The sequence below is a fragment of the Spermophilus citellus genome (genome assembly GCF_964194105.1).
Source record: "Spermophilus citellus genome assembly, chromosome: 9".
NCBI classification, from domain to species: domain Eukaryota; kingdom Metazoa; phylum Chordata; class Mammalia; order Rodentia; family Sciuridae; genus Spermophilus; species Spermophilus citellus.
The window spans coordinates 112785539-112811465 of NC_138191.1; the positions used below are offsets into that span (position 1 = coordinate 112785539).

At 52.3% G+C, this 25927-nt stretch overlaps 1 protein-coding gene across 9 annotated transcripts; it reads right to left on the reverse strand.

The window, feature by feature from the left end:
• Positions 1 to 292: 292 nt before the first annotated feature.
• Positions 293 to 25142, reverse strand: MAP7D1 (MAP7 domain containing 1). 9 transcript variants are annotated; one of them, XM_081306207.1, is made up of 18 exons: positions 24813 to 25140; positions 10287 to 10637; positions 10034 to 10102; positions 9371 to 9534; positions 8655 to 8769; positions 7134 to 7244; positions 5854 to 5976; positions 5591 to 5757; positions 5350 to 5489; positions 3075 to 3397; positions 2489 to 2666; positions 2266 to 2404; positions 2083 to 2187; positions 1770 to 1823; positions 1554 to 1599; positions 1363 to 1453; positions 1056 to 1249; positions 293 to 886 (listed from the first exon to the last, which is right to left on the reverse strand). In XM_081306207.1, exons 1-18 carry the CDS (start codon positions 24856 to 24858, stop codon positions 876 to 878), a joined length of 2427 nt encoding a protein of 808 aa, XP_081162333.1. In that variant the 5' UTR covers positions 24859 to 25140; the 3' UTR covers positions 293 to 875. The 9 variants fall into 9 exon arrangements, with proteins under 9 accessions (XP_081162333.1, XP_081162332.1, XP_081162330.1 ...); XM_081306206.1 differs by having other exon boundaries at positions 2266 to 2401; positions 5350 to 5495; XM_081306204.1 differs by having other exon boundaries at positions 5350 to 5495; positions 24813 to 25139.
• Between the last annotated feature and the right edge of the window lie 785 nt (positions 25143 to 25927).

A 25927-nucleotide genomic window follows, 5' to 3' on the forward strand; every position in this document is an offset into this window, starting at 1 on the left:
CCTATGGTGCTTACTGTTAGATGTAACACACAGGACAAAGGTTACATCTTTTCCTACTACTGCATCTACATTGTGTAGCCCGGGCCTAATGCAGGGTAGATGTGACAATATTTGTTGAATGAATGGATAAATGAATGAATTCATGAGCAGACTGAAAGACTATAGAGCAGGGGGTCTAGGACTGGTACAGGCAGGTAGGGAGAGGTATCCCTAGGCCCTAGGCCCCTTCATTTCTTAGAACTCAGGAATCCACCTACTCCCACCCTCACCGCCAGCTCCAAAGATAGACAGGTTTGGCAGAATTATTCTCACTTTATTTCTGGAGAAGTTTGATCAGATGCAATAACACTGATTCCAGGCAAGGGCGGGGGAATGGGTTCCCCTGAAGCAACCAGTATCCTGTGGCCCAAGGTGTCCCCCCATTCCCAGGCCTGGGTTCTCCCTCAGTTACAGTTAAATAGAGAGAGGAAGATCTCCCCAGGGAGCATTGGAAGGAGGGTTTCCTCCTGCACCTGCCCCCTCCACACAGAGGCATCTGAGCACAAGCTATTTACAGTATTCACATCCACTGTACCCCACCAAACCAAGGCAAATACTACAGATGGCCCTACCCCAGGGGGGAGGCCAGAGAGGCTGTGAGTGTATGTGTGTGTATGGGGGGTGTCTGCGCGTGTGAGCACACAAATGCACTGAGGGGCAGGGTCTGGCTCCAGCCAAAGAGACATCAGTCTATAAGGTGCAGATTAACAACAGAGAGGACCCACCCCCAGGGGCCCAGGCCACTTCCATCTGTGTTCTGTCTCTTTCTCCTCCAGACATCCTGGTAGATGATGCAGAGGAGCCCTCACAGCCATGCCTGGATCCAAGGCAACCCCTTAAAGGACTTCTAGGAGAAAGGAGGAAGGGTAGAGTCAGGGAAAAGCTTGCCTCCTGGGGTCTTCAGGGAGCAGCAGGGACAGCCTCTTGCAAAGCTCTAAGAAGAGAAGGCAGGGCTGGGGGATCTGGAGAGGGATGCTGGAGGGTTGGATCTGGGTCCAGGAGCCAGGGGTCCCTACCTGTGACCTGTGGAGGCTGCACCACAGCTTTCTTGAGGAAGGCTTCTGCCTCTGCAAAGGGCAGGATTGCCTCTGGCGTTCGACCCAGACTCTTGTCCCCAGAAGGTCCCTTGGGGGAGAAGCCATTCTCTTGGTGTGCTGGAAGAGGCTGCAGGCCATTCACGAGGGACCCAGGTAGCTCCTTGCTTGGCAGGCTGTGAATGAGGGGGCCCCAGTTAGCACCTTGCCTCCCAGTCCCCAGGCCACCCCCCAGGTCCAGCCTAAGGCTGCCTTCCTGCTCAGGGTCCCTAGGGCTGGGAGCTAGTACCTCCACTGTGGCTCCTGGGGAGCTGGCTCCTCTTTCTGCACAGCTTCCTTCTGCAACCCTGAGGGTCGAGCCTCTACAACTTTCACAGAATCTATGTCAGGGAAGGAATGGTCATTGGCCAGTGGCTGGCAAATGATGCTGGAGGTTGGGGATAGCAAAAGGGATGGAGATAAGGGGGACAGGGGCTTTACCTGGGTCAGAATTGTTGGATTTTGCCTCCTTTCTGTCCTGTTTCTGCTTTGAAGAGGAACAGCAGTCAGATCCAAGGCCTATCTGGACCCATCTGACTGTGGTCCTCAAGTCTTCCCCATCTGGGCCTCCCCCACAGCCTCCCTCCTTCTCTGGATGCCTTTCACATCCTCCTCCCCTCCTCTCCCCAATCCCTACTCCCAACCCAGAATCCTGACCTTGGTTTCAGCAACTTCTGACTTCCGAGTCCTCTTCATTATCTCCTCCAGACGCTGTTTGGAGGCCCCAAACAGTTAGGCCCAAGCCCCAGCCTAATCCTAAACCTCCCACCAACCTCCCACCAACCACCCCCAGCTCATAACAACCCTTTTCAAGCCAGAAATCAGAACTGGCCCCAAGTCCTCATCCCACCTTCTACAAACTCTGGGCTGGGCTCTCTGGTTGCATTCAATTAGCACCACCCAACCCAGATGCAGACCACGCCCAGTACATAGACCACGCCCACGTGAGCCTCAAGGGCTCCCCACACACCTTTCTACGCTCTTGCCTCTCCTGTTCCTCTCGCTGGAAGTGCTTTTCCCGCTCCAGACGCTGCCTTTCTGCTTCTTCCCGGGACCGGGCTTCGGCCTCCTCTTTCTGCCAAAGTCTCCAGTGAGCTTTGGGCACCTGGCTCCAGCCCTCCTCCCTCCCAGGCCTTCCCGCCAGCTGGGGCACCTGCTTCTGCAGCCGCTCTTGCTCCTCCTGCTCCGCCTGCGCCTTCTCTCGGGCCTCCTGCTCCTCCCGCCTCTGGGCCTCGGCTTCTCGCTGTGCCCGGGCTTCGGCCTCCCGCGCCAGCTGCTCCTCCCTCATTCTTCTGAAGGACAGGGGAAATGAGGCTCAGTCTGAGCCTCTTCTCCAGGCCACATAGGGCCCCCTCAGTCCCCGAGGGCACACTTACTTGTCCCTTTCTGCCTGCAGCTTCCGTTCTTGTTCCTCGCGCTCCCGCTGCTCCCGGGCCTGGCGCCTTTTCTCAGCCAGGAGTCGAGTGGCTTCTTCTCGGTCTGTGGTGCCAGCCATGGGTTTGCTAGGGGTCACTGGGGGAGCCGGCGCTGGGGGTGAGGTCAGGACAGCAGTACCTGGAGGGAAGCCAAGACCAGCGAGTCAGCACACATCCGTACAGGCACCTCTGCCACCCCAGCTTACCCCTGCTTCCTGGACCTCAAAGTAACCCACCACTAAACTGCTACCATCCACACTGAGTGGCCTGTGTTCTGAAGGCTGAACCTGCTGGGGGCAGTAAATATTTATTTTTTTAGTTTTTTAGGTGGCTACAGTATCTTTAGTTTTTATTTTTATGTGGTGCTGAGGATGGAACCCAGTTTCCCACGCCTGCCAGGCCAGCGCTCTATCACTTGAGCCACAACCCCAGCTCAGCCCCTCTTCTTGTACCAGTCCCCAGGCATCTCTGGTGGCCCATACCCCTGACCACCTCCCATGCAGGCAAAGCTGGCTTCCCTCGCTTTCCACTTTCTCTTCATGCCCACCTGCAGGGATCTCTGCTGTGGGCTGCTCCTTCTGGGGCTGGGCAGGGGTGGGCGAGGGCACAGGTGAGGGTGCTGGTGAGGCTGGAGCTGCTGGCTCCTTCTCATCACTTGCCCTGCTCTTGCTCTGGTTCTTGTCCTCTGGCCCTGCTGTGCTGGGGCTCTCCTTTGCCTCCTCCTTCCTCCGAACCCGCCCCTTGGGTGATGCGGTGATGCCTCTGGGGGACGGTGGTTTCGGGGGCAGAGTGTGTCCTGGCCCTGGGCTGGGGCAGGGGGAGGCAGGCCTGTGCCAGGAGGGAGAGGATGGCCGGGCCTTGGACTTGGAGCTGAGAGAAAAGATGAGGGTTAGAACTGGAGGGCAGAGAGTGTTCAAGCATGCACACCACTCTGAGCGTCACTTCCTCATGGAAATGTCCCTCCCCCAGGCTAGGTCAGCACTCCCCACCTATTTGCTCTTACAATACTGTATCATTTCCTCTTAGTGCATACTCTCCAGTTTGTAACTGCATATCATTTGTGAGATTTCTTTCTTTCTTTCGTTACTGCGGAGTGAACCCAGGGGTGCAAAACAACTGAGCTACATCCAGCCCTTTTTATATTTTATTTAAGAACAGGGCCTCGCTAAATTGCTTAGGGCCTCACTAACTTGCTGAGGCTGGTGATCCTCCTGCATCAGCCTCCCAAGCCACTGGGATTACAGGCCTGTGACACTGCCCTGACTTGTGAGATTTTTTTGATTTATGTCTGTACTCTTGGGTGTATACACACACACAAACACACACACACACATATATATAATCTATAGATGGACACGATAACTTTATTTTGTTTATTTATTTTTATGTGGTGCTGAGGATTGAACCCAGTGCCTCATAGGTGCTAGGCAAGTGTTGTACCACAGAGCCACAACCCCAGCCCTAGCCTGTACTCTTTTTTTTTTAAATATTTATTTTTAAGTTTTAAGTGGACACAATATCTTTATTTTACATTTATGTGGTGCTGAGGAAAGAACCCAGTGCCTCGTGCATGATAGGTGAGCGCTCTACCACTGTGCCACAACCCCAGCCCCCTTAGCCTGTACTCTTTAAAAAAAAAAAAAAAATTTGTAGTTGTAGATGGAGATGGACAGAATGCCTTTATTTTATTTGCTTATTTTTCTTGTATGTGGTGCTCATAATTGAACCCAGTGCCTCATGCATGCTAGGTAAGCATTCTGACACTGAGCCCCAGCCCCACCCCAACCCCTCTAGCCTGTACTCTTTTTTTTTTTTTTTTTTTTTTTTTTGGTACTGGGGATTGAACTCAGGGCACTCGACCACTGAGCCACATCCCCAGCCTTATTTTGTATTTTATTTAGAGACAGGGTCTCACTGAGTTGCTTAGCACCTCACCATTGCCGAGGCTTGCTTTGAACTCTGATCCTCCTACTTCAGCCTCCCTAGCCACTGGGATTACAGGGGTGCACCACCACCTAGCCTGTACTCTTTTTTTTTTTTTTAGTTGTAGATCAAATAACCTTTGTTCTATTTTATTTATTTATTTTTTAATGTGGTTCCAGGTTTCAAACCCACCCAGTGCCTTACACATGCTAGGCAAGCACTCTACCACTGAGCCACAACCCCAGCCCCTAGCCTATACTCTCAGTGAGAGCAAAAACTAAACCTGACTTAGCTCACCAAAGTGCTTACCATAGTGTCAGGCACTGTTTTAAGTATTGAGATGCTTCAGTAATCAAAACATGAAAGAGGTCAGGCACCGTGTCCCACACCTCAATCCCAGGGGCTAGGGAGGCTGAGGCAGGAGGATTAGAGTTCAAAGCCAGCCTCAGAAAAAGTGAGGCGCTAAGCAATTTAGTGAGACCCTGTCTCTAAATAAAATACCAAATAGGGCTGGGGATGTGGTCGAGTTCAAACTCAGGTACAAAAAAAAAAAAAAAAAAGGAAAGAAAGAGGGAGAGAAAGGAAGGAAAAGGAAAAGAGCAAGATAGAGAGAATAGAGAAGGAAAGAGAAAGAAAAAGGGAAAGGAGAAAATACAAACTTGCCCTGAAGGGTCTGGGGTGTGGCTCAGCAGTAAAGCAAATAAACAAAATAAAGATACTGAGTCCATGTACAACTAAAAAATATTTTTAAAAAAGGTATTGTGTTAAGTACAACTAAAAAAAAAAAAAAATGCCCAAGAAACTTTCATTCTAGAGTGCCTGCCCAGCAAGTATTTGTGAATGAATGTGTGTATGCATGGCCTGGGGTGGTGCAGGGCCCGCCCACCACTTGCACCCACCTGAGCTCAGAGGTGGTGCCAGCAGAGAGACGTGTCCGCACAGTTGCAGGTAGCGATTGGCGCTTTTTGAGGCTGCGCTCCCGGGCCAGGGCACTCTTTTCCTTCTCGTTTTCCCTCTCCTTGTCCTTCTTCTCCTTTTTCTGCACCTGGCAGGGAGGGTAGGAGAGAGTGGAGAAGGGGTGCTGAGGTCAGTGCCGCTCCTGGGTACAGGCAGCCTGTTCCCACCTGCACTGCCACTCACCGGAGAGGCCTCTGGCCGAAGGCGAACCGGAGCGGGGCTGCCCCCGGCGCTGGGCTTGCGCCGCTCTCCGCGCTCCCCAGCCGGGGTGCAGCGGTGCACGCTCCGGGGGGCGCTGCACGGTGGTGTCAGGGGGCTGGCGGAGGCCGAGCGCGGGCAAACGGGCACGGCTGCGGAGGTATGAGTGCGGTCGGGGTGCGGCCCAGGTGCGAGGCGGGCCCCTGCCCGGCCCCTTGTGGGGTGTCTCCCAGAGCCGCTGCCCCTACCCTGGTCACGGCCGTTGCGGGGCAAAGTGACCGCACTGCGACTCCGAGCCAGGAAAGAGAGGGTGGGCGTCATCAGACGATCCACTATGCTGCTCTCCCATGCACTCAGCTGCAGGCTGCGATCTGGGGGGAGAACACCAAGCAGGTCACTACAGGCGGAGGTATAGGAGGGGACAGGTACTGTCCTCAAGATGAGCCCAAGGATTCTCATCCAGAATGAATCTCCTGTTGAGTCACACGGGGCCACACTTGTCCTTCCTGAGATCTGGACCTCCACTGCCTACCCAGACAAGAAAACACTTCCCCGGGTAACACCCTGCATGGCTTCAGGATTCTGCCTACCACTGTCCCCAGATGAAGTGGCTCGGAACTGTGAGCATAAGAAGCAGCCCTGCAGGATTGGTGGAAGACCCAATCCACCTCTTCCATGTCCCTCTGTAGGGTCCTGCCTCTTCTGCTCTCAGAGTACTGGTCTGGGGCAGGCATGAGCCTGTGCATTTGGGACAGCAAGGATCCTTGGTTCCTCTGATCCAGTCTCTAGAAGTCCTGTGCCAGGGTAAGGCTGCTAGGGGGCCTGGCTGCCCTAGGCCATCCTGCTCTGTCTCCTCAGCTGCTGGGTTATTTTTAAGCATCAGTCAGGTGGGGTTGGTGCAGCAGCTGATTTGGTTGCTAGGCAACAAAGCAACCAAATAAAAGCTAAAGAAACTTATAAATAACTCCTACCATGGCTCCTTTCATATGTAAGCACCAGGGCATGGTGGGAACGCAGGGACTGTGCCACCCTGGTTAGCCACAGCTCTGGAACTAGCCAAGGCCTTGGCTGGGGCTCTGAAGGCAGAGTGGGGCAGGGTTGTATGGACCTCCAGGGTGGAGCCAGAATGACCCCCACACAGCACCCAGGCCAATCTGACACATGGGGGTAAGGCCATCTGTCTCGGGTTGGCCCAGGCCAGCTGGCTGTGGTTGGGGATAAGGCTGCCAGGCTATTCCCACTCTCAGCCACCACCCCAACTTGCTCTTGAGGCTCCTGCCAGGATTTCTGCCCTGTGGGCCATTGTCCTTTGTCTCTGTTCTCCTCTCCTGCAGGGCACAACTCTGTCCTCAGGGTCCAGACCCAAATGCCGGCTCCCCAGAAGGGCATAACACCCTGGTTGGGATCAAATGGGGATGGGGACCTGGAGTCTGTGAGGGCTCCAGGGACAGATGTTCTGGCTGGCTCTGGAGGAGGCCTGGTAGGGCTACAAGGGGCTCTAGAGGGGGAAGGCTGGGCCTTCTCTTACTTCTACTGGGGGAGTTCCAGAGCGTGGCAGAGGACTTTGAGAGCCGCTTGTTGATTATAGAGTCCACGTGTTTGGGCAGGTTTACTGCCGACACGGAGCACCTGCTCCCACCTGGAGGGGAAAAGACACGGCATTAGGGCCGGGCCAGACAGGAGCCAGGGGGGGCACTGAGGCCTTCCATGCAGGATGCTCCAAGGGTAGGGTGGGAGAGGGAGGAGTGGGCAGGCTAGGATGGGGAGGAGGAGGCAGATTTGGCCCTGGGAGGAGGAGGATGAGAGGTAGGTGATCAGAGACAACTTGGGTTGGGGGAGCCGACAGAGAATGAGCAGAGGGAGGAAATGGTGTGACTCTAGAAAAACTACAGCCTTCCTGGCCAGACCAAAGGAAGCCATTCCCTAGGCTGGGTGCTGCAACCCCTCCCCACAACCTCCCAGCATTGGCACTTGCTGACACTGCCCAGCCAAGGCACTATGGATACAACACCCACATACTGGGACAATGCAGACGTTTCTGAACAGAAGAACCCACACACAATCACTAGCACAAATTCACATATTCATCCAGACACACAAAGACAAAGACATGCAGACACAGGCATATAGAGTGGTAGGTACTTATGCATATGCACATGTGTGTGCAGACATGCACAGACAGAAACACGAATAGCAGACAATGTGTCAGACCCAGATGCACATAAAGCATGAACACACTGAAGCAACCTGACCATGGCTGATATTTATAACAGCTAGCATTCATGGATGCTTACCATGTGCCAGGCACTGTGCTGGGCACCACACACCTGTTACCTCACTTGATTCTCCAAACATCTACCTACAATCTCGGAGGCAAGTAGTATTGTTATCCCCATTTCATGATGAAGAAAGTGAGATGTTGAGAAGTTAAAGGTCACAGCACAAGTGCCAAAGCTGGAGCCCCAGTCTGTCTGACTTAGGAGCCCTCACTGAGGTACACAAGGCCACAAATACACCATTGCAAACACGTCAAGCTACACAAAACAGATCCATGAGCACAGACGTTAGAAGGTAAGAGCTAGAAATACTGAATTTTGCCATTGCATAAAGACATCCAAACACAGTGGTACATACATGCTGGCAAAGAATCAGACCAAAATCTATGATGAGTCTACATGAAGAGAACTCAAAGACAAAAATCTACCTTCCAAGAGAGGGGGTGACAGTTTTCTTTAAATATCCAGTGTCTGCAGGGCATTAAAATCCTCTTTTATGTATCATCAACTAATAGTAATTGACAGGAGGAAAGAAGACTACTCCTAAAATGACAGAGGTTTGAAGAGCAAACCAAATGGAGAGAATCCATCTCTGATTTGATAGTGGAAGGGACGATTCGGTTTACAGACCACTCCAGAAGACACAAGTCACAAGAAGCCAGACACACCTGGTGCAGGGAGCCACCACCTCCTTATATGGAAGTTGGCCCCTTCCCCACTTTGCCAGGCCTCAGCCTCGCCCACCCACCCATCAGCCCTTCCAGGCCACTCACTGGTCTTATGTCCTGGGGAGCTGTGGTGCAGGGCCCCTGCCCAGGACCAGCGCTGCTGCCGGATTTCAGCCCACGTCTTCTTCACTGACCGCTGGATGGCTGCTTCATAGCGCTCCTGGAGAGAAGTCTGGGCTCAGAATCATCTACCACATCTAAGAGAAAGCCTTATTTCTCCTGTGACAGTGCCTCCCCCTACCCAAGCTTTTCCTGACTCATTGCAGGTAACCAGGGTTAATGAATCCTTGCTGTGATTAAGGATATGTGCAATAGATCCCTTTGGACTTCTTAGAGAGTTTTTCACTGTGCCTGAGTCATTTCCTGGGTGTTCTGAGCTGTTTTTCTGAGGATGGGGTGGGACTCTCCCTGCCTAGAGCTCCTAGGCAGAGCTATGTCCCACTGGCAGGGAGGGTCCTGACCTTGGGGATGTTTCTCCTTTAGCCTGAGGCCACCTGGCAGGGTCAGGCATCTACCCATATGGCAGTGCTAGGCACATACACACAACCTATGCTACACACACACACACACACATACACACACACACACAGGCACAATCACAGGGACCCACAGTGGCATGTAGGGGAGCAAAGGCGGCCCAGGGTCACAGATGGGACCCGTGGAGACATGAATACCCATGTGCATACAACTTCCAGTACAAGGACATGCAGGCCCCAGCGTGCAGAGCTGTGCAGGCCCAGTACCAACCAGCACCTATGCACCTTGTTTTTCTCCAGCTTCTGCCGCTGTCGCTCCTCCAGGGCAGCTCGGCGTTGCTCGGCTTTAAGTCGCTGTTCCTCCAGCCGCCGGCGGCGCTCCTGGAGCTGCTTCTCCCGCAGGGCCTTGGCCTTCTCCTCCTTCTCCAGCCACACTGCCTTCTTGGCCGCTGTGAGGGGAAAAGGAGCCAGGCCTGTGAGGGGTTCTGCAGTAGGTATGGGCCAGACACCTCCCTGAGACCCTAGCCCAGGTAGTCTCTCTCCTGCCTGCCTAGGTGGAGCCTCCACTCCCAGACCCCCTCTCACATTGAAGGGCTTCCTGAAGACAGGCTTCACGGGAGGCCTATTTCTCCAGCATTGGCCTCCGGTTTCTCGGAACTGAAGGAGAAAGGGGCTCTTCAATGCAAGATCCCCATCTGACTTGACTGGACAGATATCCATGTAATGTGGTTAAGAGCGTGGATCTGGGTTGCGATGAGGCCTCTGGGTTTGAATCTCAGCTACTATACTAGCTGTGACTTCATCTCTCTGAGCCTCAAAATGGGCAGAGAGGGTTAAAGGAGACAAGCAGAGTGCACATGAAGCGTTCCAGCAGCAGCAGCAGCAGCATTCACAGGATGCTAAAGGTGATGATGACCGTGAAGGGGATGACGATGCCTCCACACTCACCCAGGTACTTGGCCCGCTCTTCTCGCCGCTCCTTTGCCAGCTTGTGCCTCTCTCCCGACTTCTTTACATCTTAGAAGGAACATGAGCTGGTCAAAATGTCTCCCCAAGGAGCAGTCAGCCTGGGGATCCTTCTGTCCTGCCCCTCTCCCCCTTCATCTTCTCCAAGGAAAAGGGGGTTCCCTCAGGCGGCACTGCTCAGTGCTAGAACATGAGCCAAGGGGTTTGGACCCAAGACTGGGGACTTCACACATACCTTGCTTGGTGGGGGGGCTGTCGGAGGCTGGCACTGCAGTTGGGGATGGCTGGCTACTCCTTCGAGAAGGCCTGGCATCCCGTGGGCCTGTGGCTGGTGGGGTGGGTCCCCTGCTTTTTGCTTCTGAAGAAGGGGATTCTTCTTGCAGGAGGGCTGGCCTAGGCATCACCTGCCCCGGTGGACTCTCTGGTCCCACTGGGAGCTGTTTAGGGCTAGAGGCATTCTTCATGGCAGGAGGGGTGTCCGGGGGAGTGTCTGGGACCAGGGCTGACATTGGTGGTGGCGGTGGTGGGGGTGAAGGGTCTCCTTCTGGAGAAGGTCTTGGCTCTGGGGGGATTCTTGCTATCATAGCTGAAAGACCAACACAAGAGAGGAGTGAGGGTCAAATTGTATATCTGGACCATCGGTTCAATACAAAGCTATCTCCCTTGCCCAGTGGACTTATTCATTTGTCGGGGCCAGTGTGGACCAGACATTAATGACATAATGGTGGGGAAACAGCAGAATCTCCGACTTTGAGGAGCGTGCCCTTCGGCAGGGCAAATAAATAGCAAGGTGGTTCCAGGAGAGGGTAAGCACCACATCCTGAGCAGCACGGCAGAGATGGTGGACCTGCATTTGGAGGGCTTCCTGAAGAAGCAGCAGCCAAGCTGAGATCACTAGGATGAGTCGGAGTTGGCAAAGCAAGGAGAAGAGGGTTCTGGCAGAGAACAACATGTGCACGGGCGGAAAGGAGGAGGGTGTGTTGGAAAAACTGAGAGAAAGTTTGAAGCCCTTGTTCATGTACCAAATGGTAATGACTGTTTTTCATGTCTTTAACCTCACCCTTCCACTCTACCTCTGGGCCTCAGTGCCCAGGCCAAGGTCTGGTTCATAGAGGGTACCTGTTCAGGGCACATGGGATTGACTGGGAGGAAGAACAGAAGCATGGGCACAAGTGGGATGCCTGTGTTGCTGGAGTCCCCAGTGCAGCGGACAACCAGCTCCATCTACATCTATTTTGCAGTCTTTCTTTTTTTTCCCCAGCCGCCCTCAGTTTCTTCTTTTAAGACATGAATATTTCATGAACCTTATACAAGACACCAAAGTGCCCAGTAAGGAAGACAAACAATTTGGCAAATATGCATGTACATATGTGTACACGTGCATGCCAAGGGGCAGCGGAAAGACAAGCTGCAGTCAGGCAGCTGAAGGCCCAGTTCTGATTTCACCACCTCAGACAGGGAGGAAAGTCCTACCTCTCCACAGGCAACCTTGGACAAGCCACTCAACCTCTCTGAGTCTGTTTTCATATCTAAACAGGTATAAAGAGCCCAAGCTAGTGGGGATGACAGTAGGGTACTTAGCACAATGCCTGTGTCAGTAATAATACTACACTCCCTTTTCCTGTGGGTCTTGTGATGCCTCCAGGACTCTCAAAGAGTATTCTCTGGCCTGGTATTGTGGTGCATATCTTTAATTCCAGCCACTAGGGATGCTGAGGCAGGAGGATTGCAAGTTCAAGGCCAGCCTCAGAATCTTAGTGAGACCCTCATCAACTCAGTAAGACCCTACCTCAAAATTTAAAAACAAAAAAGGACAGGCCAGGCACAGTGGCGCACGCTGTAATCCCAGTGGCTTGGGAAGCTGAAACAGGAGGATCGCGAGTTCAAAGCCAGATTCAGCAACAGCGAGGAGCTAAGCAATTCAGTGAGACCCTATCCCTAAGTAAAATACAAAATAGGGCTGAGGAGGGACTGGAGTTGTGGCTCAGGGGCAGAGCGCTTGCCTAGCATGAGTGAGGCACTGGGTTCGATCCCTGGCACCACATATAAAATAAAGATATTGTGTCCATCTACAACAACAACAACAAAAACAACAAAAATAGGGCCAAGGATGTGGCTCAGTGGCCAAGTGCCCCTGAGTCCAATCTCTGGTTACCCCCCCCCCCTTAATTCAAAAAGGGCTGGGGATGTAACTTAGTGGTAAAGTGCCTCTGGGTTCAGTCCCTAGTACAAAAAAAGAAAGAAAAAAAAGAAATCCTCTGCACGCCTATAATCCCAGCAACTTGGGCAGAAGGATCACAAGTTCTGGGCCAGCCTCTGCAACTTCTCAAAATAAAAACCCAGAAGGGCTGAGGGTGTAGCTCAGTGGCAGAGTGCTTGCCTAGCATGGGTGAGGCCCTGAGTTCCATCCCCTGTACTGAAAAAAAAAAGTATCCTGTGCATGTTGAGCCCTGATGCCATCTGCTGCTGTCCTGTGGGTACCAATGAGATGGGTGGGGACACAACCACCAACCCGAGAGAGCAGGACAGTGTCTGTGTGAAGGTGCATCTAGGGAAGCATGTTTTGCTTTTACTGAGGGCCTGGCCCACTACACTAGGGCCCTGTTCTGGGAATTCGGACCCTCTGTGTGTGAGATAAACTCCCATTCCTGGGAGTTCAGTGGTGACTGAAGATGTCTTTGGAATCAAGATGCCTTTCTCAGGGAGGTGGGAATCTAAGGGTTGTTTTGGTCTCTGAAGCTAGACTATTCAAATATGAATTCTGGTTCCCCACTGTGTGACCTTGGGCCAGAGACAGACCCTCTCTGTGCCACAAGGCCTGTCCTATGAAATGCAGACATTACCTACCTCACAGTATTGTGATGAGTGTCACTCACTAACCATTAACAGTACTATATTCATCAAGAGCTTCCTATGTGTGTGCAGTGCTTTTTACACAAACTTGTTTTAATCCTCAGGAAACATCGCTTTCATACTGAAGAGGAAAGTAAAGCACAGAGAGGTTAGGTAGAGTAATTTGAGGTCACAAAGCTGGTAAATGAAGAGGCCTAGACTTGAACCCAGCATCTATCACTAGAACCCACACCCTTAGGCAGGGGACCTTCCTGCGCCTGTCTCAGGCTTCTGCTCATTCCTTCCCTTCCAGCTTCTTGTGCTCCAAGTAAGAGCCCCAGCTGAGGCCCTGTCTCCCAGTGATCCCTCCAACTCTGCCAGGCCCCTAGGCCCCAAGACAGGCCATCGGCTGTCCCCTTACCAGCTGGAGACAGAGGCCTGGTCACTGCCAACCTGTTTCCCAGGCAGTTGCAAACTCTTTAACGCCAAAGGGCAACAAAACTAGTGGCAACCACTGAGTGAGTAGTAAGCACCCTGCCACACAGCCACTTTGAGAGGCAGACTCTTACCCCATCATACAGTGAGGCAACCAAGGCACCCCATTAGCTGATTCGCCCAGGGTCATAAAACTGGTATGTGGCAGAATAAGGATTTGAACCCAGGACTGTCTGGGGCCAAAGTCTGGGTGTGTGAGTATCAAGCTTAAAGGCTGAGGGCGAGGCCTATGTATTGCCCTTATCCAAGCACCTGTGCGTGCTGCAGGTGTTGCAAGGAAAACTGGTAGGCGTTGTTGTCTACACCTAGGAAACTCACACCCACCACCCAGGCAAGAAGTGAATCCCCAAGTAGGTCCAGATGAGTCCTGTGCAGGGAGGCTGGGAGGAGCTCAGCCTATAGCAAGGGACGTGCCCTGGGCGTGGAAAGGTCTTAGGCTGCAGACTCAGACATGCCTGAGTAGATCCCGGCTCTATGTGGGACCCTGGGCAAACTCAGAACCTGTGCAAACCTCAGTTTCCTCACCGAGTTGTTGGTATAGATGTGAGAAGGTATGTCACCTCTGGTCCCTGGCAGGGACTCATTAAGCAGTACCAGGCCAGAAGAATCTGTCTATTTCTGACCTCTACCAAAGAGCCCACTCTGTCCAGCCTTCACTCCACTGCTTAGTGACCAGGCTTTTCTCAAGTGAACTCCACACCACTAAGTCCATGAGCCCTTTCCCACCCTTGTCCTGTCAGCTGCATTGGACAGGTGGACCCTTCACTGCTCCTTCAAGCACCCCCTCAGTTGGCTTTGGAGACCAGAGATCCCTGTTTCCTTCTGCCTTGCTGCCTGGGACTTCTGCCCCCTCTGCTGACCCCTCCCTAACTTCCTAACCTCTCCAGCTGCCTGCCCCAGGGCTCAGCTGCACATGGAACTCACCTCTTCTCTGTCCCCACGCTCTCCCCTGGTGATCTCATCCAGACTCAGGGCTTTAAATACCATCCCTCTGCTGACAACAACCAAATTTGTTTCTCCAGCCCAGACCTCTCCCTCCAGGACCAGTTTCGCTCATGCAACTCCTACTTGACACCCCTGGATGCCCCAAATTTAACACATCCAAACTCAGGCTCCTCTTCCCCCAACCCTGCGCCTCCCCCAGTTTTCCCCTGCTCAGTTAATGGCAACTTCATCCTCCAGCTCCTCAGGCTGCTGAGTTGTTTCAGACTCTTTTCTTACATCATACTCCATGTCTAATTTCTCAGCAAATTCTTTTGGCTTTTTCTTCAAAGTATATCCCAGATCCAATCAGTTCTATCTCCACTTCTATCACCTCGACTTGAGCTACTATCATTTCTTACAATACTCTTTGCTCCCATTCTTTTCACAACATGGCAACCAGAGTGATTTTGTTTAAAAATAAGTCAGATCATGTCACTCCCAGACAAAATCCTCCCCAACCTCCCCATCTTGTGGGGAGGGAAACCCATAGTCATCACCATGGCCTCTGAGACTCAGGGGATCCTCCCTCCATCTGGAGCCTGCGGCCTCTTGGACCTCATCTCCTCCTCCCTCCTCCACCTGCTCAGTGTCTCCAGCTCTTACTGTGTCCTCTCTGCTGGGAAGTCACTGCCCCCATATTCTGCTGACCTCATTTCCTCACCTTCTTCAGATCTTCACTCCAATATCTTTTTCCACAAAGCCTTCTCTGACTCCTTATTTAAAACTAGGAAGCCGGGCTCATTGGTGCACACCTGTAATCCCAGTGGCTCAGGAAGCTGAGGCAGGAGGATCTCAAGTTCAAAGCCAACCTCAGCAAAAGCAAAGCACTAAGCAACTGTAAATAAAATACAAAATAGGGCTGGAGGTGTGGCTCAGTGCCCCTGAGTTCAATTACCGGCACTCACCCCCGAATAAATAAGTAAAACTATGAACTACAGCTGGGCATGGTGGCTCATACCTGTGACTGGGGAAGCTGAAGTAGGAGGATCAGAATGTTTGAGGCCAGCCTCAGCAACTTGGCGAGGACCTAGGCAACTTAACAAGACTATCTCAAACGAAAAAAAAAAAAAAAAAATCATGTAGCTCAGTGGTAAGCACTCCAAGGTTCAATCCCCAGTACCAAAAGAAAGAAAAACAACAAAAAACTATGAACTGCAGTGAAAGTCTCCATCTCCTTTTCCACTGTCTATTTTTTTTTACTCCATTTTTCTCTATAATCTCAACCACCATTACTACTTTTTTTTTCTTTTTTAGAAATGGGTTCTAGCTATGTTGCCCAGCCTGGTCTCTAACTCATGGGCTCAAGCAAGCCTCTCACATCAGCTTCCCGAGCAGCTGGACTAGGGGTGCACAGCCCCACGCCTGGCTGCTAACCCCATTTGAACACTCTCCAACTGCTGGACTATAATCTTCATGAGGGCACAAAGTTTTACCTATTTTGTTAAGTGCCCTAATTCTAAGGCCAACAGAGCCTAGCACATAGCTGTTCCACAAATAATCGGGGAATGAAGAAATTAAAAACCCCACCCTGGAGGGAGCATCGTCTCCCTTCTTACTTGGAGGACTGCAAAGTCCTGTTCTACCACACCTACTGCTGCTCTCTCCTGAGCAACCAGAGTGATCTTTTCTTTCCTTCTTATTTTATTTATTTTTGTTCTGCTTAATGAATCCAAGGCTGCGTTACCACTTTACATCACCATTCCTTTTTTTATTTTGAGACAGGATCTTGTTAATTCTGAGGCTGACCTTGAACTTGAGATCCTCCAGACTCAGCCTCCTGAGTTGCTGGTATCAGCATCAGGCCACAGTAAGTTTTTCTAAAGCAGATCTGAATAGGTTATTCTTCACCACTTGAGACCTCTCAGTCAGTGCCTTCCCATTGTTCTGGAGATAAAGGCAAAATGCTTCAATCGGATCTATAAGCCTGGCACAGTTCTGAAGTCCCTGTTCCCCGCCACCATACATCTTAAATCTCTTCTACCCTTCTCTTCTCTCTTGCTCTCTGAACTCCAGCCACACTGACCTTTTCTTTAACTCTGATAATCATCCAAGCTCCTTCCTTGTCACAGGGCCTTTGCACATGCTCTTTCCCCTTCTTTTTTCTTTTTGTTAACTCCTACTTAACCCTTCAGATCTTTGTTTAGTCATCATTTCCCTGGTGAGGCCTTCTGTGGCCTCTCTGACTAGGATAAATGCCTCCACTGTACACATTTGTGGCTTCATGTGCCTTTATCTGGAGCACTGTCACTGTCAGCCCCCTCCTAGACTGTGAGGAAGGGCTAGGGCACCTCTGCTTTGCTCACTGCTGCATGCCCGGCAGCTCCCATTGTACCAGGTCCACAGAAACAATGGGAAATGCTGCTGTGCCGTGAGGTGGCCCTGGCATAATGCAGGCGCATATGAAGGGAAAGTTTCACCCTAAAGAAGAGTAGGTCCATGCAGCAATTTATTGCAAAAAGAACAAACACTCCAAGGGAAGCAGAACAACCCCATCTCAACAGAGTCTGGGCTGCTTCCTGGTCTAAAGTACTCAGGTAGAAGTTAACAAAAATAATACTGAGTGTTTCCTCCAGAACTGAACAAGAAAAACTTCTCAGGAGACAAACAGGGCATTTGGAACTCCTCTTGTGACCTGGCAGACTGTTGACCCCGAATACAAATGTTTCCTCAGAATGATGCCAACTCTCATGAAATATCATTGGGACAGTGTTATCGCAAACAAATTGTATTAAACCAAGTTAACTCCTTGGTTAATTATCTATAAGGTATTGTTGAGTCCTTTCTCATTATTTACATTTTCTGTCATCAGATGTGATCCTTCACTGAACATGTTGGTGCACATCTTTAATACCAGAGAATCCGGAGGCTGAGGCAGAAGGATTGCTAGTTCAAGGCCAGCCTCAGCAATTTAGCAATTTAGTGAGACCCTGTCTCAAAATAAAAATTAAAAAAGGACTGGGGGAGACATAGCTCAGTTGGTAGAGTGCTTGCCTCGCATGTACAAGGCCTTGGGTTCAATCTCCAGCACCAATAAATAAATAAATAAATAAGGACCTGGGATGGGGCTGGGGTTGTGGCTCAGTGGCAGAACACTTGCCTAGTGTGAGGCACTGGGTTTGATCCTCAGCACTACATAAAAATAAATAAAATAAAGGTATTGTATTCATCTACAACTAAAAAATATTAAAAAAAAAAAAAAAGAACCGGAGATGTAATTCAGTGGTAAAAAACACCTGGGTTCAATCCCCAGTACCAAAAAGAAAAGAAATGTGTCCTTTGGCTACTTAATTTTTATCTTATTTTTGGTCTATGCCAGATTTTGAGGTTTTAAGCACTGTCAGTTTTATTCTGCTACGTTGATATCCACCAGAAGTATTTGCTGAGAACTGGATAAGAGACAGATAGTTTGTATTTATTTCTTGGCACAAAGAGCATTAGCAGGGCAAAGGTGCAGGATCTGGTTGCAATTGTGGGGTCAAAAGGTCCTGAGTTGGGGCTGGGGCTGTAGCCCAGTGGCACGAGTGAGGCACTAGGTTTGATCCTCAGCACCACATAAAAATAAATAAATAAAATAAAGTTATTGTGTTCATCTACAACTAAAAATTATTATTATCACTATTATTATTTTTAAAAAAGGTCCTGTCTTGCTGGGCCGCAATAGCACATGGCCGTAATCGCAGCAACTCAGGGGGCTGAGGCAGGAGTTCAAAGCCAGCCTCAGCAACTTAGTGAGGCTTTAGCAACTCAGCAAGACCTTGTCTCTAAATAAAAAAAAAAATACAAATATATATATAAAGTAAATATATATTATAATAAATAATAAAAAATTATATATATATATATAAAATGTCTCTCTCTAAATAAAATATTTGTATGTGGCTCAGTGGTTAAGTGCCCCTGGATTGAATCCCTGGTACCAAAAAAAAGTCCTATCTTCCCCAAAGAGACTGCATTTGGGGTCTGCAGAAAGATTGGGGCCAAGTCCTGGGGAATGCTGTGACTTGTCTGGGGTACTAGCTCCCCACACCACCCTCTGGAGCTGAAGTCCCTTCCTCCTGCCCTCCCTCACCCTACCCAATCAACTCCTGCTGGGCCAAACAGTTGCATTTCTTTTTTCTTTTGGTCCTGGGGATTGAACCCTGGAGCACTTTACCACTGAGCCACATCCCCAGCCCTTTCTATTTTTCATCTTGACACAGGTTCTCACTAAATTGCTGAGGCTGGCATGATCCTCATGCCTCAGCCTCCCAAATCGTTGGGACTAAAGGGATGTGCTGCCCTGCCTTACCCAGTCTTGTCACAGCACTGATAACTCAATCTCCCTTCCTCTTCCCCCATCAGTGTGAGATCCAGAGAAGAGATTGCGTCTTGATCCTTTTGCAACCCCAGAGCCTCATACAGGAACTGCCTGGCACAGAGTAGGAGCTTGTGTCTGCTAATGAATACTTGGATGGATGAATAAATGGATGGATGGGTGGATGGATGGATAGGTGGATGGATGGATGGGTAGATGGGTGGATGGATGGGTGGGTGGCTGGGTGGATGGGTGGAGGTGCTGTGAAAGGCTGTCTAGACAGTGCAATCAGGTCCCAAGTTGCTCCGGGCCCAAATGTCTCTCTAAACCCTAAATGTCATGGTCATATCAGCATCTTGTGCATACCCTGACAGCTACTGCTCCTAAATCCAGGAAGAGAAATAAACTAATTTGGGGGAGGTGCTGGGGATTTAACTCAGGGGGCTTTACCACTGAGCTACATGCCATCCTGTTTTGAATTTTGAGGCGGGCTCTTGCTGAGTTGCTGAGAGTCTCATTAAGTGGCTGAGGCTGACTTTGAATTCCTTCTTCTGCCTCAGCTTCTAGTGGCTGGGATTACAAGCATTCGCCACTGTGCCCCACAAAACAAACTAATTTATTAAAGTCCTATCACAGGCACTTTCCCTGTCTCAGTCAAGTCTTATGACAAGCCCAAAAGGAAAGTACCACAAATGGCCCCTGTTTTACAGGTGAGAAAACTGTTACTCAGACAAGTTATAAGTGGATTGTTCATGTCGGAGTCAGAGGTAGGATTGGAACCCAGCTTTGTCTAATGACAAAACCCTTATGTCACGCTGTTTCTGGTATATGGTCACATCACCCCTCCCCGAGGCACTGCCTGTTCCCTAAAGAAGGAAGTGACTTGTCGACTCCCGGGGAGGTTCCCCCCACAAAAGCAAAGGGTGCAGGGTGCAGGTGGGGCAGAGAGGCACTGAGCTCAGAGCACAGGAATGCAGGGAAGGCAGGCTCTTGCCCAGGCTGGCCACCAGGAGACAGGGAGGGAGGTACCTGAACAGCGGGGAGCAGAGGGGGTCCAGACAGCACCCCAGGAGGAGAACACATAGGAGGCAGAGGCATGAGACAAGTGAGACCTCTAACAGAGCCCTCCTGGCTCCTGAGGTGACAACACCAGACCAGACAAATGAAGACAGAGAAGCAGGCAGAGGGCAAAGACACTCGGCAAGACGGACAAGGACACACCAGAGACGGGAAAGGCACCAACAGCATACCTGGCTGCACAGTGGACACATGTCCTGCTTTCTCTCACAACACACAGGGACACACACACATCCTGAGACAGACAGACAGACATACACAGAGCCAGGTACCCCCTCTGAGCACAAGGGAAACCTAGAGACACATATATGCACAGATACTCCATATATTTATCCAGCCTCGTCCCGGTCACGTCTGCCCTCCCTTTCACCTGGGCCTGGGGAAAGTCTGACTGGCGACAGGGATGCTGGGCTTGTGACAGGCCCAGCAAACTGCACTGAGCTCGTTAGTTCATTCCGTCTTCAGGCCTAATAAGGCAGATATTATCAACACCCCACTTTACACATCAGGAAACAGATTCAGCAAGATTATGACACTTGCTTAAGCCACGCAGCTTGGTGGGTAGCAAAGGGGTCTGGAAGCCATTGGGGTGACAGTCTCTACCCCTCAGTCTGCTATCCAATGGGGCAGCTTCCTGGGTTTCCCTGCTTTCTGGAGATGTCTGGGCTAGAAGAATGAGGGATGGGTAGGAAGGACAAAGCTGGGGAAGCCTAAATGTGGGACTGGGACAGGGAGACTCTCAGGGGCAGCATCACTCCTGGCCTGGAGTGACTGGGAGGGCACAGCCTGCCCCAGCAGTTGGGCTACAGGGCACCAGGGCCAGGCAGAGGCTTCCGTGGATGAGAAAGCCCAATAAAGCCAGGAGCCCTACAGACACTGCAGATCTGAAGGAGCGCTCTGGCCCAGCTGGCGGCCATTGTTCCAGCCTCCAATCAGGAGCACCCACTTCCTGTTATTTTAGGCGGCAGGAAATGACCCCATCCCGCAGCCTGGGCTCCACCAAGTCCCTCCCTGAGTCTGAGCAGGGAAACCCAGGCACAGGCCCAGAGGCAGAGGGCAGGGTCCAGCCCTAGGCCAAGATCTAGGGATGGCCCATGAGCTAGATTGTAACTGCCACTAGGGCTGTGACTGCCTTCTGGTCCAACTTACTCAGACTCCAACTAAGTAGGATTCACAGGGAACTCAGAGGCTGTGCTGGCTCTACCTCTACCTGCCACAGAAAAGATCAGGCAGTCCCCAAGACCAAGACGCCCTCAGGAGACCAGTTATGGAAGAGAAATGGGCTAGACCCTGTCACTAGCCAGCTTAGCAATGATAAATCGATATAGAGGTTTGGTGCACAGACTGAGTTCAAATTCTGCCTCTGCCAGTTCCTGTGTGACTGGAAGCAAGTAACTTTGCCTCTCTGGGCCTCATCTGTAAAATGGGAATAATATCAGTTCTACTCATGGGATTGTCTTGTGAAATAATGAGAAAAAAAAAATGAGACAATGCACATAATGTGATGAGCATTATGCCAGGCACAGTGAAGGCCCTTAACAAATAGGAGTGGGAGACAATAGAGGGGAGATAACTTGGATTACCAGGGAGTCTGTGTCACATCTTCTCCTACAGTTGGTGAGGAGCACTGAGGGAGGGCAGCAAAACTGATCCCCACCCCCTTACCAGGCTCTCTGCTCCCCTCAGGGCAGAGCCACAGCTGAGAGGTGATGGAGGAAACACTGGAGGCTGTGCCCTGGGGTGCCAGGCAGAGCAACCACCAGCCAACAAAGCTGCATTATCTGAGCCCGGCTCTTTGGCTCTCTCCCTGGCCCCAAGGCCCAGCAGGGACCCAAGGACATGGTTTCCAGCTGCTTTCCTCCAGGCTTGGTCAGACCTGAGACCTGCCTGATAGCCTTCAAATGCCACCACTATAGTCTGGTTTTTAGCCTCCAGCTCCTTCCCTCACCTCTGCCCCACCAAGAGCAGGTGCCCATCTTGGGGAGGAGAGCCAAGCTGACCTAACACCCCTCCTCCTCATTTGCATATGCATGACTAGGGGTTCATCAGAGGCCTCAGGACTCACCAGCCCAAGGAGGGACAGTGGGAGGTGCCAGTCAGGCTAGCTGATGTATGAAGAGTTGTGGCCCCTTGTGCCAATCCCAGCTTCTACTGGTCCTTTCAGGTCCACATCAAATACCTCCTCTTCCACGAAGCCTTCCACAAGCACAGCACACTGTCCACTGTATCACCACTACACATGGCTTCCCTCCAGGTGAACATCCCCTGCTTTCCCCTCTACACCAGGCTAGGAATGTCCCCCATTCCGGCTGAGCCGGGGTAGGGACTCTGTTCTCTATGTCAGCCAAGCCAATACCAAGCTGCACAGTGGCACGTCAGCACAGTGCAGGATGTCTGCACCTCTTGGGGCTCTTCTCCTACTCCTATTGTCACATGTCTGTGTAGCACTCCCCTCCCCTGGCCCTCTGACCTCTTTGCCTCCTGAAGTTCTAATTCATCACATCTTCTCCTCCTCGGGCCTCTGAATGAATTAGAAATAATACCAACAAAAATCAAAGTGCTGGCATTTATTGAGAACTAATTCCACGCAAGGGCCTAGACTAAGAATTTGAAGTATTCATTTCACTTAATGATCCTAATGTCTTTATGAGATCATTTCTAACATTGTTCTCATTTTATCAATGGGAAAACTTGAGACAGGCTAAGCAACTTACCGGAAATCACCCAGTAGTGTTATGAGGTGGAATTTAAATTGTTTGATTCCAGAGTCTACACTCTGAAACAAACTACCTCCCAATTCCCACCCCCACCTCCCCCATATTTCATCCCTCCCTCCTGGCACCAGTTCCAATGAGCCTAACCACAATAATGGTAATAACACTTTATTGTGGGTGTCTGTGTGCCAGGTTCCTTCAGGTTCATCATCTCTAACTCTCACACCCCACATGGTTGATAACACGACCCCATTTTCCAGGGGCAGAGACTGTGGCTCCAGGAGGTCATCACTTGCTCTAGTCCAGTAGTCAGTAACCATCTAACTGGGATTTCCACCCAGGTTTTCTATCCCCAAAGCAGGAGCCATACTTTCCCCAGTCCCATGCTGCCTGCTGTTAGTGCTCCCTGTGCAAGTGCACATGGGGGCAAGGGGCCTGACACGTGCACTCAGAGTTTCAGGCCCACGTCTCAGACTCTCCCAGGGCACATGCTATGGGCATGACATTTATTCCCAGGAAGCCCTGTCTCACTGGGACTCCTGTCACCTTCAGCTTCTCTCTGTGTAGGGACTAGCCACCATCCTGATTCAAGTTCTCATATAATTCCGTTTAGACCCTTGCGTAAACAAGAGTTTCCCAATCCAGGACCCTGTAGGCAGCTCCCTGCCCTCACTTATGACCCTGAAGCAGCTCAGAATCCCATCATATCCTCACATTCAGTCTATACCCCCACCCAAGTGTCCTAGTTATAATCTAGCACCTCTCTAGCCCTTTAGGTCACCACTCCATCCACTCCATGTATACTCCAGTGCCAGGGAACTCTTAGGTACAGAGGGTCTATAAGAAGATGGATGGACCAGGCAGGGCCTCCCTGGGTATACCCTCCCAGGATCAGAAGAGTCAAAACAGATGCAGACACCCTTGATTCCAGCAGTCTACACACCTCCTAAAACCCACCAGTTTGACAGTAGCCTCCTCTCCTTAGCCTCCTAGCTCCCACACCTACAGGGTCCATTCCACACACCAATGCTGGCATGGGGAGGAGCCCACCCACAGCCAAGCAGCCCCACCTTGTCTCGGGCTCTCTCCGCACCCACAGACACTGTTTCATCCAGGTCCCATGCCCCAGGGAGCAGGGAGGTGACTGGGATTAGGCTTAGGACTCCATGGAGGTGTGGGGACAGGGCCACCTCCCCCCTGAGTCAGTGGGAACAAAACTTGGGTCCTCAGTAATCATGTTCTTCCCTCCCCTTCCAGGAAGAAAGAGAAAAAGCCCTCCCTCCACCACCAGGCCAACCAGAAACCTGTCCCCACCCCCTCATCAGCTGCTCCTAGATGGAATGGGATTTGCAGAAGTCCTAGGCAATGGTAGTTGGTGGGGTGTCTGGTGGGTAAGGGAGCTTTGGTTGTCTGGAGCCTGGAGAGTGCGAGTGTGAGTGTGCGTGTATGTGTGTGTTCTGTAAGAAAGGGGGGAGGTATCCAAAAGCTCAGGCTGAAGAATGATGTGGCAGGTCCAGGGAGTCCAGACCAGGAACCTTCACTTCATTCTGCAATGCGAGACTCAGGCCCACAGTTGCGGGGCACGAGGGCGGGCAGGACAAGCAGATTTACTTATGTCCCCCTCCTCCCCAAATCAGGCTGGGTGGGCTCCGGAGTAGGCCTGGCTGCTGGGGAGGCGGCCCACTCCCCAGCTCCCGCCCTCGCCCCAAACAATGCCGCCTCCCCCTCCCCCTCGCCTTTATCCGGCGGGTTACTTGGCAGCCGCCACTAGAGACCTCCCCCTCTTCTGCCCTCCCCTCCAGGCCGGCTCGCAGCAGCAACAGGCCCTTTGCGCGGCAGCTGGACGGATGGGGTGGGGGAGAGGTCTGGGCCAGGGCCTGGGAGTGGAGGGACTAGGACCTAGGCTTCGGTATGCAGGGCGCCAGGCCCGAGAATCTGGACCTCCAACACACATTCAGGCTAGGGCCACACGTGTACACACGGGATGGGGAGAGGGACAGATGCCCCAGCTCAATTAGAAGACGATCTTCTGGGCCTGGGGTGGATGGAGAAGAGGGGTGGGGGTAGGGAAGGCGAGATGGCACTGGGCTGCGGTGGAAGGGTCATTCCAAAACTCCCGAGCTGGTCCCCGTGGATCCCGCCTCCCAGTGTGTCCTGGCACCCGGGGTGGGGGAGGGGGCAGCTGTCAGAAGATGCGTCGGTGGCCCCGAGCCCCGGCCACCACCGCAGCCTTTATTTTTAAACTTCCAAGTGGTCAGAGGGCGCGGCGGGGGAGGGGTACCCGCCCAGCAGCCGGCCTCATCCTCGGCCTCCAGGCGGCCCTGGACCTCCCTCCCACCTCGCCTCTGTGTGACTCCCGGCATACCTGGGGGTGCACTGGGACCCGGCTCCGCGTGCGGGCCGCTCTCCATGGCTGCGGCGTCACTGGGGGTCTTGGGGTCTTAGCGGCGGCGACGGCGGCGGCCCGAAGCCAGGACAGGGGTCCCGCGGAGCATCACGCCGGGCCCGCCAGGCGGGCAACGACTCGGAGGCGGCGACGCTCCCGGAAAGTCGAGGCTGGTGGCCTGCGAGGTTCGGGGTCGCCGGCCGCCCACTGTCTGTGGGTTCCGGCCGAGATCCTGCTCTGTGCCCGGCGCTGGCCCAGTCCCGGCCGCGGCCCAACCCTATTGTACCGCCTGGGCTGGGCCTGGCCTCTTCTGCTGGAGCGTACCAAATGCAATGCAGGGAGAGACGTCCCTGAAGAGTCCGGGGACAGAGCCACCACAGGCCCACCCTGCCTGCCCCGCCCTGGGTCGCGGCGCTCAAAACCTCGGGACCTCCATTCCGTGGCCAACGCAGAGGGGGCGCCGCGGCTTTGGGAGGACGCCGGCCGAGCTGCCTCCCCCTGCGGTCCGGCGTTGGTACGCGCCACCGCGCGAGAAGTCTATGTAGGGAGCGCTCGGGTGACTCACCCGCCACTGGGACCCGAGGAGTGGGGAGTGGGGCTGGGAACTCGCAATCCTACCCTGGATCCTGGGGGCTATGGCTTGGGGTTGAGTGGGCCGCATCGGGTCTAAATTCTTTTCCAAACCCACCTCAATCTAAATTCATCCGGGAGACGTCGGGTGGCTTGAAGGCAGGTAGCAAAGAGAGCTCTCAAGGGTTACGCTTTCTCTCTTCTGGTGATGGCTGGGATGGGGAGAGACCTGGGCGCCTTGCTGCCGCCCTTCCTCCTACATCCTAGGGTTGGTGTCTTCCCGGTTCCTCTGTGGGTAATTACAGCCCTGCACTGCTGCTTTATCCAGGTCTCTAATCTGCTGGGTCGTTTCTGCTCCTAACTGGGTGGTCCTGGCCCTGAACCTCCCCCACCCTAACCAGAAGATACCCCACCCCCACCCCCGTTCCCAGGATTTCTCCCCTTGGGCTTATTGATGAGGAAGTGGTGAATCCCTCCTGACACCCCTCCTCAAGGTAGGTCTGCTTCCCAGCCCTCTGGAGTGA

What these genes read in the sequence shown, in the direction of transcription:
- MAP7D1 (XM_081306202.1), bottom strand. Translation starts at nt 24,858, where the DNA reads ATGGAGAGCGGCCCGCACGCGGAGCCGGGTCCCAGTGCACCCCCAG. An exon ending in AGAAGCTGGAGAAAAACAAG is followed by an intron (nt 8,770 to 9,370) that starts GTGCATAGGTGC and finishes ACTTCTCTCCAG; the next exon opens with GAGCGCTATGAAGCAGCCAT. An exon ending in TTCGGCCAGAGGCCTCTCCG is followed by an intron (nt 5,496 to 5,590) that starts GTGAGTGGCAGT and finishes CCTCCCTGCCAG; the next exon opens with GTGCAGAAAAAGGAGAAGAA.